This window comes from Rhinatrema bivittatum, chromosome 13, assembly GCF_901001135.1.
Source record: "Rhinatrema bivittatum chromosome 13, aRhiBiv1.1, whole genome shotgun sequence".
NCBI lineage: Eukaryota > Metazoa > Chordata > Amphibia > Gymnophiona > Rhinatrematidae > Rhinatrema > Rhinatrema bivittatum.
This window is the reverse complement of record NC_042627.1, coordinates 44,784,147-44,803,170: the sequence shown is the minus strand read 5'-3', so window position 1 is coordinate 44,803,170 and position 19,024 is coordinate 44,784,147. Positions and strand designations below refer to the sequence as shown.

The following is a 19,024-nucleotide window of genomic DNA, read 5'->3' as shown; positions in this document are numbered from 1 at the left end:
AAAACAAACCACAACTATCGCTCAGGGATTTCAGCATATTCCTCCCCCATTCTATCCGCCACTTCCGGCAGGATAGCCTTCACCAGCCTCTCGGCTCGAATAATTGGCACTCACTCCAAGTTCCTGCTCCCGTTGCCCGCCTGCAAGGAGCCAACTTGAGTGGACCCCTGCCTCCGCCTGCCAGGGGTCTGGCCTCAGTGGTCCCCGCCTCCTTGCAGCAAGGGACCACCCCCTGTCAACAGCCCAGTTGTCACCATCACATGCATATTGTTGAAATCCCTTTAACATCAACCATAGCTTTAACTCTGCTGGTTCGGACCAAGCGTCACAGACACAGGCATCCTATGTCCTGTGACCCCCAAAGATGCGGCCCTGTCTATTTCGGAAACAATACCTCCAGCACCGCCTGAATGGAATTTAAGAACAGGTCAGTACCCAGGAAAGACAAGTGAACTCCATCTGGGCCAAATAACCCCGTACTCTTGCCCCAGGACCATTCATGGCGGATATGCCGCCCTCCCAAGCGAGCCAACCAGGAACCTATCTGCTGATTCGCTTTGGACCTGCTTCGTTTCCACATCACATTTTCCCATTCAGCAGGTCTGACAATTATGTCCGACCAACACAGGACGGAGGTAGGCAATAGGATTGAAACAGTCATCAGGTCCTTCCAGACAATACTGATGAATTGCCTACCTGCCATCCGTCCCCAGTCATTTCCCCCCAGGTGAATCACCACAACCCGAGGTGGTCGGAGGCGTGCACATTCCTTCTTCACATGCGGGACCAACTCGTCCCATCGCATGCCTCTCCGCCCCATCCAAATCTATCGCACCCCTCTGTTCTGCAGATCCAAATGGGGACCATAAGGTCGACCCTGCGCGTGCTTATGTGCCCAGTGAATAAATGAATGTCCGATGATCCAAACTGACATATCAGCGGACACTGCACCTAAAAGAGACAAAAATTAGTCACTTTCTTTTAACCCCCCCCCCCATCTGGGCGGATATAACTTGTGTATGCTCTGGACCTCCACCGTCCGATCCTCTGTATCACTCCACTGGACAGTCCCGCCCCAGCTGCAGACGTTGCCGCCCCTATTCGAAAGGAATGTGTCCCGAACCGCCTCCCATCCAATCCTATCTGGACCAACGCTCGACGAAGTACCACTTTAAATTGGTATCGAGTCAACGGACTTGAATTCTCGTGCACCAGGAATGAAGAAGCCCTCCCAGGCCGCGAGTGACAGTAATTGATCGCATTTGCCACCGGGCAGGTATCCAATCCCGGCACTGCAGTCAGCACTACCGACGACCCCCGTCCTTGCTGGTCCGTCTTAGAACGTGGTATACCAAGCACCACGGAACGATTTGTCACAATGACATTCCTTGCCAGTAGGCCCGGGCAATCCGTACTGCTGGCCGCTCGTGCCACTAATTCGCTGATCCGGAATGCACCGAAAAAAGCGAAAACAAAAGCCAAACGAAATAGCAGTATTTCATAATTAGACGAGCACACCAATCCCAAGGCTCCCCATAAGCGAAGCAAAATATCGTGCGTGATAGGCAAACGACTATCCAAACGGTGCCCCACTTCCCGATGCCAACCTGCTAACAACCTGCGCACGATAAAACGCCCAGAAGGAAAGCCCCAGCCATGAGCCCGCATAAAAAAGGAGAATCCTGCTAATTGCTGGCTCACCGACGATCTCGCATAACCCAGTAACCGAGCTTGTTCGATAAAACGCACCACGGCAACATCAGAAATGGGACCACCACGCCAACCCAAAGACGCCAAAAATGCAGTCACTCTCCGGGCTCCATTCACGTAACCTGTCCATGTCGACGTTGCTAATGAAGCTCGCAGCATGCTCCAGGCGTCAGGGCACCAAATTTCCAGAGGGAAGATGGCACAGGCGTTCCGCAGGGTTCCGCCTCCGGCGCCAGTTCTCGAAATGCTTCCCACTTGAAACGAGAAAGAGAGTCGGCCACGCCGTTAGAAACCCCCGGCACGTGCCGGGCCCATATGGTCACATTCAAAGACATACAACATAAGATCAAAGCACGCAGCAGCTCCGACACTCTAACGCATTTTGCTGATCTTTTGTTGATGACCTCGACAACTCCCATATTATCGCACCAAAACACAACTCTCTTTCCCCGTAACCGCGCCCCCCAAATATGCACCGCTACCACAATTGGGAACAGCTCCAAAAATGTGATATTTCTCGTAACCCCAGCCTCAACCCAAGCACACGGCCATCCAGCCGCGCACCAGGACCCTTGAAAATAGGCCCCAAAACCTGTAGCCCCTGCCGCATCAGTAAACAACTCCAGATCATGATTTGACGACGGATCCGATTGCCAAAATTCCACACCATTGAAAGCTACTAAAAACTTATCCCAAATTTGTAAATCATCCCGCATTCCCTTGGAAATCCGAATCCGATGATGACGCTTCCTCACGCCAGCCATGGCGTGCGACAATCGCCTTAGGAATACCCGACCCATAGGAATTACCCTACAAGCAAAATTCAGACTGCCTACTAAAGATTGCAATTCCCGCAATGTCAATTTATGCCTGCCCACTGCATCTCGCACCAAGCTCCGTAGATGCTCAACTTTAACTACTGGCAGACGAGAAACCATTTCCACTGAGTCTAACTCAATTCCTAGAAATGTCAATTTCGTGCAAGGTCCTTCCGTCTTACCCTCTGCCAGGGGAATACCAAATTCCCGCGAAACCTCCTGGAAAATGCCCAGCACGCGATCACACTCCTGCGATTCAGCCTCACCCACACACAGGAAATCATCCAGATAATGCACCATTTTATTCGTCCCGGCTCTCATCTGAACCACCCAGTGTATGAAGGAACTAAATGCCTCGAAATAAGCACAAGCTATAGAACAACCCATAGGCAAGCACTTATCAAAATAGTACCCCTGCTGGAATCGAAATCCCAGCAAATGAAAACTATCTGGATGTATAGGCAACAAACGAAAAGCCGACGCAATATCCGCTTTAGCCATTAAAGCATTTGGACCACAACTCCGAACCGCCCGAACCGCCGAATCAAAGGAGGCATAGCGCACCGAACATAACCCCCTAGGAATCCCGTCGTTCACTGACTTGCCCTCGGGAAAAGACAAATTATGTATCAACCTAAATTTTCCTGCTTCCCTCTTGGGAATCACCGCTAACGGTGACAACACCAAATTCGGAAACGGAGCTTCTGGGAATGGACCCGCTATCCTACCCAAGACGAGCTCCTCCCTCAATTTCTTCTGAACTACACCCACCAACTTCCGTACGGACGGACAATTGCTCCCCCCCCTACTTCCCCCTCCCCCACAAAAGGAATGCGAAAACCTACGGTAAAACCTTGAATAAGCAGTTCAGCCGCCCTGTGGTTTGGATACAATCTTAACCAAGGTGACATAACTGCGATTCGAACCGGCGTAAACGCCAATTCACAACCCTGGTTTGCTCCCACTCTTAATGAGCTGGGTCGCAGTGGAACCTTCGCCTTGTCGTTTGAGGCATCGCAAGGCAGGATGGGCTGCTCCGCAGTTGGAACAGGCATGCCTAAACTTGCAATTGGGAAAATTGCAATTGGAGCGATTAAATCGCCAACAGATGTCACTACGCCCTGTCCCTCCTTTCCCTGTCCCTCCACTTGAGAAATCCTTTCGAAAGGACCGATTCAAATTTGCCCCCGAGACCAAACCCTGCCCTGCCCCACCACCCGACGCCTTGGAGGCCATCTGGGTTAGCCACAGGCCTACATCTTGCGTACCCCATGAAATGAATTTATTCTCCTCCATCCTATCACGGAATCTCTCGTCATAGTTCAACCATGACCATCCATCATAAGTTTTGCTAGCTGCCAATATGGAATCTGCGTAAGCTAAAAGCGACCCATATTGGGATGGATCCTTTTTTCCCACTACACTAGCTAATCTCAGGAATGCTCTCATCCAGTTATGAACATTCCTTGCAACTTTTTGTTGCGCCCCAGGAAAGCGTTCACTCTTACTCTTCTTCTTCTTGTCCTTACGCCTCCCCCTCCTTCCCTCCAACAGCTGAAAAATATCTATGAATTGACGCCGCCAAATCCGCTTGCGAATGGATTTTGGTACCTCCTCCCACAGCTCCGTTAATGCCACCAACGCCGGGGCGCCTCGAACAGTAGCACCCCCCACCATTTCCTCTGTTTTTGACCCCCCTTCCTCAGATGAACTAGAGGACGATGAAGAAGAAGAAGAAGAAGAAGAGGATGAATCAGAGGAGCTAGAGCGCGCTCTCTTCCGCTTCTTTTTCCCTTTTCCTGACCTAGAGGACTCCCCTTTTACGCTACTTCCTTTTTTCTCCTCTTTCTTCTTCAGTACCTCAACTAATTGCCCCGTAGTCGTCCCCAGCTCCCCTCCCTTTCCCCTAACTTCGGAACTCCCGGGCTGCAGACCATCCCTCCCATCTTTCTTAGGAAAAATTACCCACTCACCATCCGGGTCAGTCTCCCTCGCTAACGTATCTGCTATCGTCCTCCTCTCTCGCTGTCCAGGTGGAACGTCCCTCGGTATCACGCTCCGCCACGCCTCCTGACTCGAAGGACCCGGCATTCCTCCGTCATCCTCCTCCGGCGCTACCTGAGAAGACAACGCAGCAGAAGGGGAAACAAGCCCAGCACCAGGCACCGCGCGCCGAACTCCAGCCAAACCCAGCCCCCCCGTCCCCCAACGGTTCAACCTCTGACCTTCCACCCCTCTTTGAACCCTCACACCGCTACCCTCACCCGGCACCGACGCATCACCCCTACGGGAACTGAGGGAAACACCCTGCCTTCCATCCCTCTGTAGGAAACTGAAACTGTCCATCTCGGTCCTGCCTCTCCCCAGACTTCCGCTCACCGCACTACTCCGTGTAACTGCCATCCATCCCGAATCTCCCGCGCAAACATCCTCCTGAGAGGGAAGCCGCTGCCACTCCGGTATACTCGCCCTCCGACTTAATCCCCGTCCCCTACCGACCCCACGGACCTCACCAAAACCCTTTGAAACGCTTCCTACCGCCTCTCTCTCAATCCCACCTCCAACAGTCCTCCCACGAGAGGCCCCTCTGCTGACCAAAGCACCCTGGCGTTCTACCAACCTCCCGGCACCGCCCCTCACAAACGCCCGCTCAGCCTCACTCCCCACTCTGCCTTCCGCCAAAGAGGAAGCTGACCGCCTAGCAGCGCCAGCCCCGCTCTGCCCAACCCCCCAACACGTCTCAGAAAACGGCCCTCTCACACCCTCAAAACTCGCCGCACCCCTCCTCGGGCCTCCCTGCCCTATACACCGCGATCGAATGATGCGCACTGACCGCCCCCTTTCCACTCGCACCAAATCCCCCGGGACCTCCCTGATTGAAACTTCACCAGGGCCTCCGCTTCCCCCTACGACCGCCTCCCCGGCACCTCCCGCCTCGGCGTCATCAAGCCCGCCCCTGTCTCTCTCCGGCGCTCTTCTCACCCAGTCACCGCTGTCCTCCCACTCGAGCGCCATCATCTCTCCGTCGCCCGGCACCCAAGCCGCCTCCTCTGATTCCAACGCCATATCGCCGCCGAGCTCACTCTCAGCCTGCTCCCACGACCTGGCCATTCCTCAGAGCTTCTCAGACTGGACTTGTAGCCGGCTCAAGGTGAAATTCGCGAACTCCTATCCCTCAAATTCCCCGAATTCGCAACAATAGCTGAGCTCAAAATGTCCCGAAGCCAAAGCAAAATTGTCCCACTAGTCCCGCCGCCGTATCGCCACTACTGTGAACAGCATAAACTCCCTCCGAGATTCAAAACTTTTTCCCCCTATCAGCTACTACTAACTCGCTTCCAGCCAATCAAAGGCTGCCACACGTCCCTTGTATCTACGCTGCTCCTTCCCCCCCCGAAACCTACCCCCCCCCGTTCGTACTTCTACGCTACCTACGCTCTCTAACTCTATCCCTCCCCCTTTTTCTTCCTTTCCAAATCGCCCCCCCCCCCCTTCCCGCTCCACGAGTGGGCCTTAGTTCATATTATAGAGTCTCCGCGGACACAAGGTCCACTTCGACTGTCATTTATGCCGCACAAATGTAACTGGCTGAGCCTGTGTAAAAACTCTCCACACCCATGTATACTAATGAGAAATACTTTATGCAAAACACAATTTTATACAGCATATAAATTAGCACAGAATTTACTAAAGCACACAAATCCGTTCACCACTTGCATGTGTATTTTTGCTCACAAAACTTTACACCACTCAGGCACTCACATTACAGGGAGCAAGCCAATTTCTCATGCTCAGCAGGCCAGGGGAATCAATCCGTCATTGACAGTGCTACAGAAGGGAGCAGGCTGCACTCAACTAGCTTTCCACAAGTGGGTGCAGGAGGTCAAGCTGGAAGATGGCACAAGGCTGGTTCAGAAGATGGTGAAATGTACATGGGCAAGGCTGGCATGGAGAGCAGGAATATGGTAGTAGGCCAGCCAGTTGGTCAGAGGATGCCATAAACATACTAGGGAGGGAGGACCTATTGGCACCTAAGCCCTGGGGAAGCCCTAGCTACACATGTATACCCAAGAATAATCAACACCAGAAATCTCAATCCAACAAAGCTGTTTATTTGAAGGCCTGAAAAAGGCACCAGTCTCACAATGGACAAATATGACATATCATAGTATGTAGGAAAACAAAAACAAGTCTCAAAGCAAAACAGAACAAGATTCCCAAGCAGTCCAGGATTTAAGGCCAAGAACCAAGTCCAGCTCCTTCCCAGGCATCATTTGTGGCCAGTCTGGTGGCTCAAGTAGCAATTGCTGTGCATTGCCATATGAAAAGCCCCTGGTTTGATCTCAGGATAGGTCTTCTGCTCCCTGGATTGGAATGCTGGAAGTAGCATTCATAGCACCTGGGGAAAGGAGTCATGGTCCTTCTTTTTCTGACATACCATTGAGACCTTCAGCAACAGTCTGTGTGGTGGACTACAGAGTTATTATCTAATCCCTGAAGAAGCTTTCACAGCGAAACGTTGGGTGTGATGGATATTTTCATTTAGACTGTTGCGATTACTTATTTTACATGCTGCATAAAAATCTTTAAAAAAAATAGTGACTTTTAAGGTGGATGACTGAACTGACTGGGAGGTCCTAGCCTACTGGAACTCTGCATTCATGGGCCCCCATTTTTTGGGGGTACACTGTTTAAGGGTGACACCTGGTGGCTGGATTCAGGGCCCATGCATGCAGAGTTCCAGAAGGAGCACAGGTGCCTGGCCACTGGGCAGAGGACTGTCCTAGCAATGATCAAACTAAGCACCGTATGATAGGGGTGGGAGGGATATAAAATAGGGCAAAAAAACCCCCAGGTTGTTGTGAATTAAGGCTTGTGGTGCCAGATTTTAGCCCTGGTCTTGTCTGAGTTGGAAGCTCAAAGGAGCAAGAGGAATCTGTCAGGTCACAGAAAGAAATAGAACACTTCCAGTTTTACAGGAGCCGCAAACAGCATCATCGGTCATTACACTGCCAGTCAACTGCACCAGCCTGCAAACACTTTGATGTTATTTTTTTTTATTCCCACCATCTGCATCCTTGCACTAATGTATTTTCAAAGGTGTCATTTTAGGTCTCCTAGTCTTTGTATAAGACCTAAGAGGAGTCACACACCAAAGGTAGGGCCTAAACCCTCTGAAAATCAGACTCTTAAAAGTCCATATTCAAAAGTCTAGTGAGTGGCAAATTTACCTGGATAGCTTTATCTGGGTAAACATTACTCAAATATTCAATGGCACTTATTCGGGTAAAAGTGTCACTTAATAAACTCGGTTATAGTCACCCAGATGAAATTATCTGGGTGACTTTGTCACCCACCGAGCTTTTGAACATAAGTAACAGGCCCACTCTTTCTTTTAATCTTTGCTATCCAAGTGTCTTTAGGACAGCTATTTGGCTGACCAGAGTTATCCTAGTAATTTTGTCCAGCTAGCACTTGCAATCCCCTTTCACAGTTGGTCACCTTCGAGCACAGCAGGGGTGGAAAAACCAGTCTGCAGCTGCGGATCAGGATTCATCCAATGGGGCATAGCATAGGTTATAAGAACATATGAACATAAGACTTTCCATATTGGGTCAGACCAAAGATTTATCAAGCCCAGTATCATGTTTCCAACAGTGGCCAATCTAGGTCACAAGTACCTGGCAGGATCCCAAGGGATTGATAGAATCCAAGCTGCTTATCCCAAGAATAAGCAGTGGATTTCCACAATTCTACCTTAATAACGGTTAGTGAACTTTTCCTCCAGGAACTTGTACAAACCGCTTGTAAACGCTACATTAATAGCTTTCACCACATCCTCTGGCAATGAATTCCAGAGCTTAATTATGTGTTGAGTAAAAAAATATTTTATCTTGTTAGTTTTAAATATATCATCAAGGGAATAAGAGCAGTGTAAAGTCCCTAACCCACAGTGTCCTCAGTCCTGTAAAGTATCTGAAATGGAATCAGCCCATAGGGATTATTTAACTTTATGCACATTTTCACTAGTAAGAAAGGATGAGCCTGGTCATGAACAAAACGTGAAGAACTCTTGGCTGGATCACTAATCACACTGGGCAGGTAACTGAGGTACTTACTGAAGAGAAGAGGTGCAGGGGCGGATTGGCCTATTGGGGGATCGGGCATCCCCCGGTGGGCCGATCGCTCCAGTCACGTGGTCTGCCGTGCGAGGCCGTAACAGAGCCACACTCGGCAGACCACGTGATGTGTCCTGGGCGGCGAATACCCGGGCCGGTCCGACATCGTGAATCCGCCACTGAAGAGGTGCAATAAGAACATTAACACTGGTCCCTTAACCTCCTGTCCCCTGCACATCCTCCCTGATTTGGTCCCTTCATTTCCCACACTTACGATAGGCAAGACTGCATGCAAAGATTTCTATTGGGATTAAAATGGCAGAGGCCATGACCATCATTAGCAGTAAATCATCCTTACCTGACTGTGGGCTTCGTATCCATCTCCCAGAATGCAACCTACTGCACCAAAAGTGACCATAAGGAAGCAATTTTCAGCAGGTCAGGTAGGTAGAAGGTCCAAGGTCTTTGAAAATTAGCTTAGGCAGTGTCCCTGGGAAGAAAAGTACCAATGGAATTTGCACCTGTTTAAACTGTGGGCAAAATCCATGTTAGAAAATCCAGACAGGGAATTGAAAATCAAATCTCCGAGCATTCTTTCCCTCAGTGCTCCCCCCCCCCCCCCCCCAGAAGTGCCTGTCTTTCCCTAAACCTAATCACCTTTTGGAACTTGGGAGCTAGATTTAGCAGCTGGAGGAGAATAAAGGAGAGGCAAATTCTAACCCCAAGGATCTACCCAGGTAACTCCCTCTTAGACTGTGAGCCCTCTGGGGACAGGAAAATATCTCCAGCACCTGAATGTAATCCACTTTGCAATTCATGAAAGGCTGAATATAAATCAAATAAATAAACAAATAATCTTTTTGCACTACTTGACTAGTGTATTGCAGTTGAGTGCTCGTGGGGCCTTAGAGACAGATGAAGCTGTTGCTGCAAGCTGGAACATCGCCTGGCACGCTCAGTGGGTGCCTCTTTACATGACAACGAGCTCGCCGAGTGACTTGGAATAGTATAGCTAAACAACAACTCTTGTGCACAGTTTTTTTTGTAGATATAAAATTACATTTTGAAGAGCAGAGCCAGCATGTTTCATGTAAGCAGGAAGTTTTCCATCTTGCAAGGATGCTCCTATAGGCTAATACTTCTCATAAGAATAAAAAAAACAATAATTCACTCTCATTCCCAGTTTGAACTATTGTGTGTCTAATACATCAAACAACTGCATAGCACATCAGTGCATACCTGTCAATCCCATCTTGTGCCTGTACACAAGGAAACTGTTATATGCCATAATAATACATAACCTGCCTTAAAAGTATTTTGCTTGCTCCCTACCAGTGAGAACTAGAGAAAGCTCAAATATTATTCCCATACAATTTGATACAACTGAAATGGCTTATTACTAGCAGGGGTGGCTTGCTTCGGTGTTCAGCCATTATTGTTACAAATGAACCGTTTCTTAAGTTTCTATGAGCCACAGGCACATGTATATGCATAGAATAATTTGGCTTTCAAAATATTACATTCAGTTGAGTCTACGTGAATCCACTTGCTTTATTCAAGCTAACCAGAAATATTGGTATGACTGATGTCAGCACACTAATGTTTTAACACAAGCTCAGAGCTTTGAGCTAATTTTACGAGGGCACAACATTTATTATCCACTTCTATTAATAAATCATGCTAAGTGGAATACAATTTCAAACATAAAACTACATAAAATTTCAAAATGAATTCATATATACAGCATATAGCAACATAAAATGTACATACAGATTGTGATTGTGTGCTAGATGGTAAATCTAGCAAATCTTGCTGATTAGGGTGATCACAGTTAATAAACTCATTATCACCCTATTTGCAGAATCTATATATGCTACTGGCACCTCATGATTTTAGATCTATTTTACAGGCTCTTGATTTTACAGGACTAGATTACTGTAATTCTTTATCAGCGGCAATTCCAGCAAATGCAATTAGAGCCCTTCATATAGTTCAAAACCGTGCTGCTGAGATCTTGTATCTCTCCAGGTCTGAAATCACTACACTGGCTGCCGTTGGAGTGGCAGATTAAAGATAAGATCTTGACATTGGTGAACAAGTTGTTGTACAATTCTATACCAAGGATAAATGCCATTTTATGGGCATATGTGCCATCTTGTCCACTCCGATCTGCAGTTGCCAATTTGTTGGAAGTGGTTTTATTTCATCTTGTACATCTTGACAAAGCTAGGGAAAGGGCTTTTTCAGTGGTGGGCCCAGTTCTGTGGAATAACAATGAATCTGAACCCATTAGTCTCCCCCAAGGTGTTCCCCAGGGCTCCTCCCTCTCCTCCACTCTCTTTAATATCTACATGCTTCCCCTTACCACCCTCCTCTCAAAACTTCACATCAAGCACTTCATCTATGCAGACGATGTGCAAATTCTCTTCCCCTTTTCTGACTCCCTTCAAACTGCCCTACAAAACTGGGAATCATGCCTCTCAGCCATTAACCAACTCCTCACAGACATGCACTTGGCACTAAATCCCAACAAAACTGATCTTCTAATCATCTCTAATAAGCACCCGCTCCCAGCTATCCCACCCTCTCACGCATCTACATCTTTCTCTGCACACACTCGCAACCTAGATGTACTCATTGATAACCATCTCACTTTCAAACCATTCATTAACTCTATCATAAAGGACTGCTACTTTAAGCTTCAAACGATAAAAAAACTTAGACCATTACTTCACTTTTCCGACTTTCGCACAGTTCTTCAGTCTATTATCCTGTCTAAAATAGACTACTGCAACGCACTCCTCCTTGGCATCCCCTCAACGCATACTAAACCTTTACAACTTTTGCAAAACGCCGCAGCTCGTATTTTGACTAACTCTAGAAAAAGAGACCACATTACCCCCACACTTATCGAGCTACACTGGCTCCCAATACCCTCCCGAATACTCTACAAAGCACTCTCCCTCATCCATAAAAGTCTGTTGAATGATAACCTTAATTGGATCAACCCCCCTCTCCTCCCCCGCACATCGAATAGACCTACTCGCCCAGCCCTTCAAGGATCCCTCTGTAAACAATCTATCAAATCTATCAAACTCTCCTCTACCATGAGCAGAGCATTTTCCCTAGCTGGCCCCACTATATGGAACTCCTTACCCGCCTGAACTCCGCATTGAGACCTCTACTCCTAAATTCAAAAAGAACCTCAAAACCTGGCTGTTTCTTCAAGCTTACCCACTTTCCCCCCATCCCACGCAGAAACATCACCAACAACAAGCGTGTAACAAGTCAAGTAACTGACCAGGAATGCGTTATCGATGTATGACTAAGAATGCCTGCTGATTTTGTACTTTGTACTCACCTATTTTTGTATATAGTTGATTGTATCCATTTAATGTTTGGAATACTGCATCGCCTTACCAGTATTTTACCCCCCCCCTGTTTAATGTATTCTTATGGTTACATGTAAGGGCCCCCGCCCGAAAGTTATTTATATTCTGCTGTTATATGTAAGGGCTCTGCCCAAAAGCTTTTGTTCTTTGTGAACCGATGCGATGTGCATACGAACATCGGTATATAAGAGACTTTAAATAAATAAATAAATAATATGCTTCCAGAAAACCTGAGAGCAATAACATCTGCTCCAGCCTTTAAAAAGCTGTTAAATTTTTTCATTTTAGGCTCACATTCGAAGTGGATACTGAGGACCACTTCTTGAGTTGAGGATGATTTCTCTGACTTGTGTGCTGCAGTTCTATGTTTATTGTGTTTCTGGCAGTGGCTTTATCTGATATTTGACAGAATGTATTTTGCTGTGGAGCTCATAGGCTTGATCACCTTGTTTTAAATTTTTTGTGTGCTTCCTGATTTTATGAATGTGAAACGTACAATCTGCCTCGAATTCTGGAAAATGAGTGGAATATAATTTTTTAAAATGAACAAACATGCATGGCTTGGGTTTTTTTTGTTTTTGACCTAGCAGTTTCATCCTATTCCTGTATACTTCCAGCTCAGTCAGAACCAGGGCTAGATCTGGTGCCAGGAGCATTCATTTGTAACTACCTAAAGATTTCCCCCCTATTTTATAACCCCCTCCCCCAAGGCATTTTAGCTCAACTATTGTAACAACAGTCCTTGGCTAGGGGCCATGCACCACTACTCCCTTCACAGCCTTGCAATCATGGGCCCTAAATCCAGCTACCAGGTGTTGTCATTGCCCAATGAATATGATTCTCTCTCCATCCCCTCCCCCCTAGGGCTATAAATGTTTCTTCTGCAGGCCTGGCCAAGTTGGGAAGCAGAAAACCTGAACTGGGACTCAAACCCAGATCCCTTCACTTGGGGGTGCACAGCACGGCCACTGAGCCAATAGGCCAGCACCTTCTGTGTGCATGCCCATACCCGGTTTAGCGTCAGTCCTTCCCTGTGCTAAATTATTAGTGATCAGGCCATTACTTACCATACATAACGTGTGGTGGGCCTTAGTGACTCAGTCTCCTCTGTATTGCAGGCTGCCCTTCTTTCTTTCCAACCACTGTCACTGTTCCGGCTGTAAGCAAAGACACTTTACTATGGTATATAAACATAAATAATATGTGTGTTGTATTACAGCAGTTTAAAGCCAGGATGCACAATTCTTATTGTCAGAGTGCAGCTGGTACTCTATTCATTTAGCTAATTTGGAAAGATAAAAGATTGCATCAAATATGCAAGCATTGGAATCTACGAAGCCCAGGTTGGCACAGATATTACAAGAGATGCCTTGGACAGAAGAGTCTCCCACTGGTTAATCCCAAACTCCCAAAGCTGCAAATTCTACCAGCTGAGTCACTAGCATCATGCTGCCTTGGAAACTGTAATATGTAATTATGTATTTTTACTGTATAGACAGGCTACAAGAAAAAATAGTAGACTTTTATTCCCAAATGTTGGCAAACATGCCTGATAAGCTCTTACATGCCATTATCTTTTATTGGAAATAGACTAGCTCTGAAAGACACAATTATGTTGGTTTATTTTGCCCTTAATGGAACATAGACAGGGTTGATAAAAATCATATGTCTGATCTTTGTGAACTGCCATAATGCAATAGAAAAGACCTGCAAACTGGAGCAGTAGAAACTCTAAAACTGCCTTGGCTCAACATGACAGGTTAATCCTGTTGCTTCAATTTACATAATTTTGCAGATGCTGCACCAGGGATTAGGATGAAACTAGATTTAAGCAGAGGCATAAACTAATACGCTCCTCTTTCCCTTAGAAGCTTAATTTAATTTGCAATTCAAAGCTTTCATGGTTCTCTTTTTTTTTTTTGCTTTCACTATTTTGCATGGAGCACCAGAAAAGATCTGCAAACTCAAGCAACAGGATAGGCAAATCCTTACAAACACCACTAAAACTAAAAGGTGGAGACAAACATCAACCATTACAATGTGGCAGACCAAGGTGCTAAGATCTTCACATTTATATTAGAAACATGGAGAAAAAAAATCCAAAAAGCTAAGAAAAATTCAGCAAGTTATCACTAGAACACTGTAAAACACCACTTTCTCTTTCTCACTATTCTGAACAGAATGGAGTCAACCTAATGAAAAAATTTTCATTGAGTATCAATAAGTAAAATGTTGAATTTAGAAGAGGTGAATTTTAAAAGCCTGGCGCTAGCCAAAATCAGGAGATACACGCACAAGTCAAGCTCACGTGTGCCCACCGAATTTTAAAAGCTGCCGAGATGCGTGTGTATCTCCTGCTGCGCACACATCTGAAAAATTTTCAAAAAGGAGTGGGGCGTGGTCTGGGTGTGACATGGGCGTTTCGGGGCGTGGCCAAGAGATTTGCCCATAAATACTTACACACCTGGGCGCACACCCAGATCCCCTGCTGTGTAAATTTATTTCTGCTTGGGATGAATCTTCCATTCATTGCTAAGATCATGGAGAAAATTGTGAATAAACAACTCACTGAATTTCTGGAGGAACATAATATCCTAGCATCTTCACAATATGGTTTCCGTAAATATCGTAATACAGAATCACTTTTGATTTCTCTTACGGATTACATTATTGTAAACTCAGAGAAAAAACATTCACACCTACTGATCCTCCTTGATCTTTCAGCTGCCTTTGATACGGTCAACCACTCAATTATGCTGGACCGACTCAAAGATATTGGTATTGCTGGTTCTGCCCTTGACTGGTTCCATTCTTTCCTTAGCAATAGATCATTCAAAGTTAAAATCAACAATAAACAATCACATCCAATTAGATCCAACTTGGGTGTCCCACAGGGCTCCGCCCTTTCACCAACTCTTTTCAACATTTATCTGCTTCCACTCTGCTTCCTCCTTACCAAGTTGAAAATCAAGCATTACATCTATGCGGATGATATCCAAATTCTCATTCCAATCAAGGAATCATTACTAAAATCCCTTATGTTTTGGGATAATTGCTTTAAGGAAATCAGTTCACTCCTTTTCCAGCTTAACCTAGTTATCAACACAGACAAAACTGAATTCATAATCATCTCTCAAGATGAAAACCCCATGTCCAGGGAGACAATTTTTCACCAAGATGATCCAACTCAAATTGACAACCAATCTCTTCCTAACTTCCCTTCAACAAAATTAGATAACATCAAAAAGACCTCTCACGTAAGAGATCTAGGCACTCTCCTGGACAACCAGTTGAACTTCAAAAGGTTTGTCAATAATACAACAAAGGAGTGCTTCTTCAAACTACAGGTCCTTAAGAAGCTTAAACCTCTCCTGCACTTTTATGATTTCCGTCTGGTTCTACAAGCAATCTTACTCACAAAAATCGATTACTGTAACTCATTATTACTTGGACTCCCGGCTATCACCACTAAGCCTCTTCAGATGTTACAGAATTCAGCCGCCAGGATTCTAACCAATTCCAAAAAGAGGGACCATATCACTCCCATTCTCTACAACCTTCACTGGCTCCCTATCAAATATAGAATCCGATACAAAGTGCTGACCATCATGCACAAATCTGTACACAATCTTGCCCCAATCGATTTAACTCACCAAGTTCGCCCTAATAATCCCACTAGGCCAATAAGAAGAGCTTATCAAGGCACTCTCTTCGTCCCTCAAGCAAAAACATCACTAAAGATCAGAGCCTTCTCTACCTCAGGACCCACTCAATGGAACAATCTCCCACCGGACCTTAGACAAGATCCTTGCCCTATATCCTTTAAGAAAAAATTAAAACATGGTTATTCAACCTTGCATTTCCAGAATCTGCATTTTAACTAATCACATTTTTCTCTTTGAATGCTTTAGGACATTTATGACTATGCATTGTAAATAATAAATAAAATATCTCCACTGCCCACCCTTCCTCTCCTCTGCCCCCCTCTTCTGGCCCTCTAACCCCTCACTTCGCCCTTCTCCTACCTTTTTCTCCCCCCCCCCCTCACCTCATACACTTTTTCTCCCCCCCTCACCTCCTACCTTTTTCTCCCCCCCTCACCTCGTTCCCTTCCCTCTGCTCGCCACTCCCCCCTCTCCTCCTAGCACCCCTAAACTGCTTATCTCTTAGTGTCTTCCTTTTGTACATATGTATATATTTACAAACCTCGTTGATTATTTAATGCAAATTTCCCCTTGTTATTCACACCCTCATTTATTCATTTGTTAACTTGTTTTATTTGTTCAATGTAAAGCGCCATGCCTGGCGTTTGTTTGTGTTACACTGTAAACCGATGTGATATCCTGGATGAATGTCGGTATATAAAAATTTTAAATAAATAAATAAAATAAATAAATATTTTTTCTCTGTTCAGTTAAATTTTAAATCTTAACTATGTTTGCCCTGTTTACAATGTATGTTCTTAGTTCTATGTATCGCCGTTCAGGCAGTTTCCTGTTCCTTGTAAACCGGTTTGATTTGTATTTAATGCAGGAAGATCGGTATATAAAAATCAAAAATAAATAAATAAATAAGTTAAAAAATAAACAGAAAGAGCCTTTTCTCAGGGGTTAAAGGGTCTGGGGTAACTGGGGGGAGAGTAGACTTTCGAACCAGCGGGATTTGAAGGACCTCACTGTTAACTGGACAAACTGGTGGATGTACTGGTGAAACTTGCAATAGTGTGGACACGCGCCCCTTTTAAAATTCCCCGACTTACATGGTAGAAGCGGATTTACGTGCATAGGTGTGCACCCACTTAAAACTGGGCGCACATATGCACGCGATCAGGCTATTTTATAACATATGCACATATACGCATGCAAGTTATAAAATGTCCACGTATCCAGATGCATGCCAACGCACATGCGCCAAAGAGCACCCACACACTGGTTTGAAAGTTACTGTCCCTGGTTTTATTCCCATCCCATATTTATGGGAAAAGATGTTGATGAATCAGACCCTAATTGTCATTAAACACAGATTTTGATTCCATTGGCCTTATTCAAGAATCAAGTTTATTGAATAAGACCCCATAATGTCGCGGAAATAATCCGTCTTTTGGATTGCTACTGACCCAGTGAGTAATTTCAACTCACAGGGTTTTCAGTAATAATGAAACAAAACCACATGGGCAGTTTAGTTTTCATCAACTTCTAAACAAAAGTATTATCCACAGAGATTTGTGCCCTGCTTTCTCCATGGGTAATTTTTCCATTGGAAGCAGCATGGGTAGTTTTGAATAATCAGAAGGATACCTGTTCTTGGAATCTGCACCCTCACTACACCTCTTGGACATTTCTTCAGTCCATAAGTAAAAGTATGCATGCTGCTAATATTGCACACAACCTGCAGACAGGTGGAGCAATATTCAAAGCCCCGATGCTCAAAGGTAAAATGCTTTTGGAAAGAACTTTGAATATTGCTCTCCCCGTGCTTTCATATATCTGGTTCTCAATGTTTTATTTTGTTTTTATAAAGCAAAGCTGGATCTATTTCACCAGGTTTTAAACAAAGCCTGCATATTAAAAGGGGCACTTTTTATACTGCCCCCTAGCTACAAACCTCCTGAGCAGTTCTAATGAGAACAATATTCAGAGAGCCAGAGTGTGGAAAAGTTATCTGGCTAGCTTCCTGCTGAATAAACATCCCACTGTATATACTCACCCAAAGTTATCCACCTACCTTTAGCCAGATAACCTTCAGATCTAACTGGTTATACGTCTGAAAATAACTGGATACGTTTGAAAGTTATCCAGCTGGGTATAACTAGATAATTTGCTACTTGACCAGATATTTTAAAGATATAGCTGGTTAAGTGGTTGCAAAAGAAAACTCCAGGGCCTTTACGCTCAATCTCCCAGGCCCCCATCCCAGAAAACACTTTTAAAAGAAGTGCAGGTTCGAAGCCCAGTCGTCCCCACCCTCCCTGCTCACCATATTTTTATTAAAAAGCAACGAGCGCTAGCGCCCCAAGACTTGCCCCCATCCTCCTTCCTGCCTCTCCTGCTCCCCACTTCACCCTCCCCTCACCCCTGAAGACCTCCCCAAACCCCCACCCTCGGACCCCTGCAACCCCAGCTGGAAGAGCAGTGGCATTTTACCCACTCCTGCTCTAACAGCGAGACACGACTGCGCTCCCAGCTGGGGTTTCAGGAGTCCAGGGGGTGGGGAGGGTAGAATTAGAGGCTGCAAGTGGGGGACAGAAGAGGCTCATGATTTCCAAGCAAATATTGAGGAAGGAAGGGAGTTGGCTTCAGGGCATTAGAGACCATTGCTCTTTTTTGTTTTTATAGAAACATAGAAACATAGAAATGACGGCAGAAGAAGACCAACCGGTCCATCCAGTCTGCCCAGCAAGCCTTACACTTATTTTTCTCATACTTAACTGTTTCTCTTGGCTCTTAGTAACCTTATGTTCTAATTCCCTTTTCACCCCCACTATTAATGTAGAGAGCAGTGATGGAGCTGCTTCCAAGTGAAATATTAAGTTTGATTAGTTGGGTAAGCGGCAGCATAGCTCTCTGCCATGAAGCAGAGGGCAATGCTGGAAATGTGTGAAGTATCAGTTTTTCTTTTCCCCTGTCATTGAAGCAGGGAGTCATGCCGGACATGCACCGAAATTCACTTTCGGTGCATGTCCGAAAGTCACATTAACTATCATCAAATATTGAAAAGCCTAATAATTGGTAATACCTATAGCCCATGAACCCATCCCTGTTTTTTTCTTTTTTCTTTTTTTTTTTTTTAATTGGGAGATGGATGCCCTTCATCCTTCTACTCTGTGAAGGTGGACACCTACCACTGGCCACTGGCATCCCGCTCCGTGAATGCCTCTGTGGCTACTGCCGCTCCATGCAGTGTTTTACTACCTGCTCTTTATATGCGTCCTCTAGAACTGATGGATCCCATCCCTGTTTTTTTTTTTTCTTATTTATTTAATTGG

At 45.7% G+C, this 19,024-nt stretch overlaps 1 protein-coding gene across 14 annotated transcripts in view; it reads right to left on the bottom strand.

Moving 5' to 3' along the window:
• LOC115075431 overlaps positions 1-19,024 on the bottom strand; it is a 60,022-nt gene that overhangs the window by 32,745 nt on the left and 8,253 nt on the right. For 3 of the 14 annotated variants that reach the window (XR_003852503.1, XR_003852505.1, XR_003852508.1), the window contains exons 2-3: positions 13,107-13,196; positions 9,006-9,137 (exon numbers count right to left, since the gene is read on the bottom strand). Coding sequence is in view for 8 of the 14 variants with exons in the window: in XM_029575792.1 (XP_029431652.1) it covers positions 4,502-5,639 (1,138 nt within the window). In the remaining 6 variants the exon portion in view is untranslated. Of the gene's footprint in view, positions 1-4,501; positions 5,985-9,005; positions 9,178-13,106; positions 13,197-19,024 lie in introns of those variants that run through there. The other 11 variants (XM_029575787.1, XM_029575788.1, XM_029575789.1 and 8 more) reach the window with 8 other exon arrangements.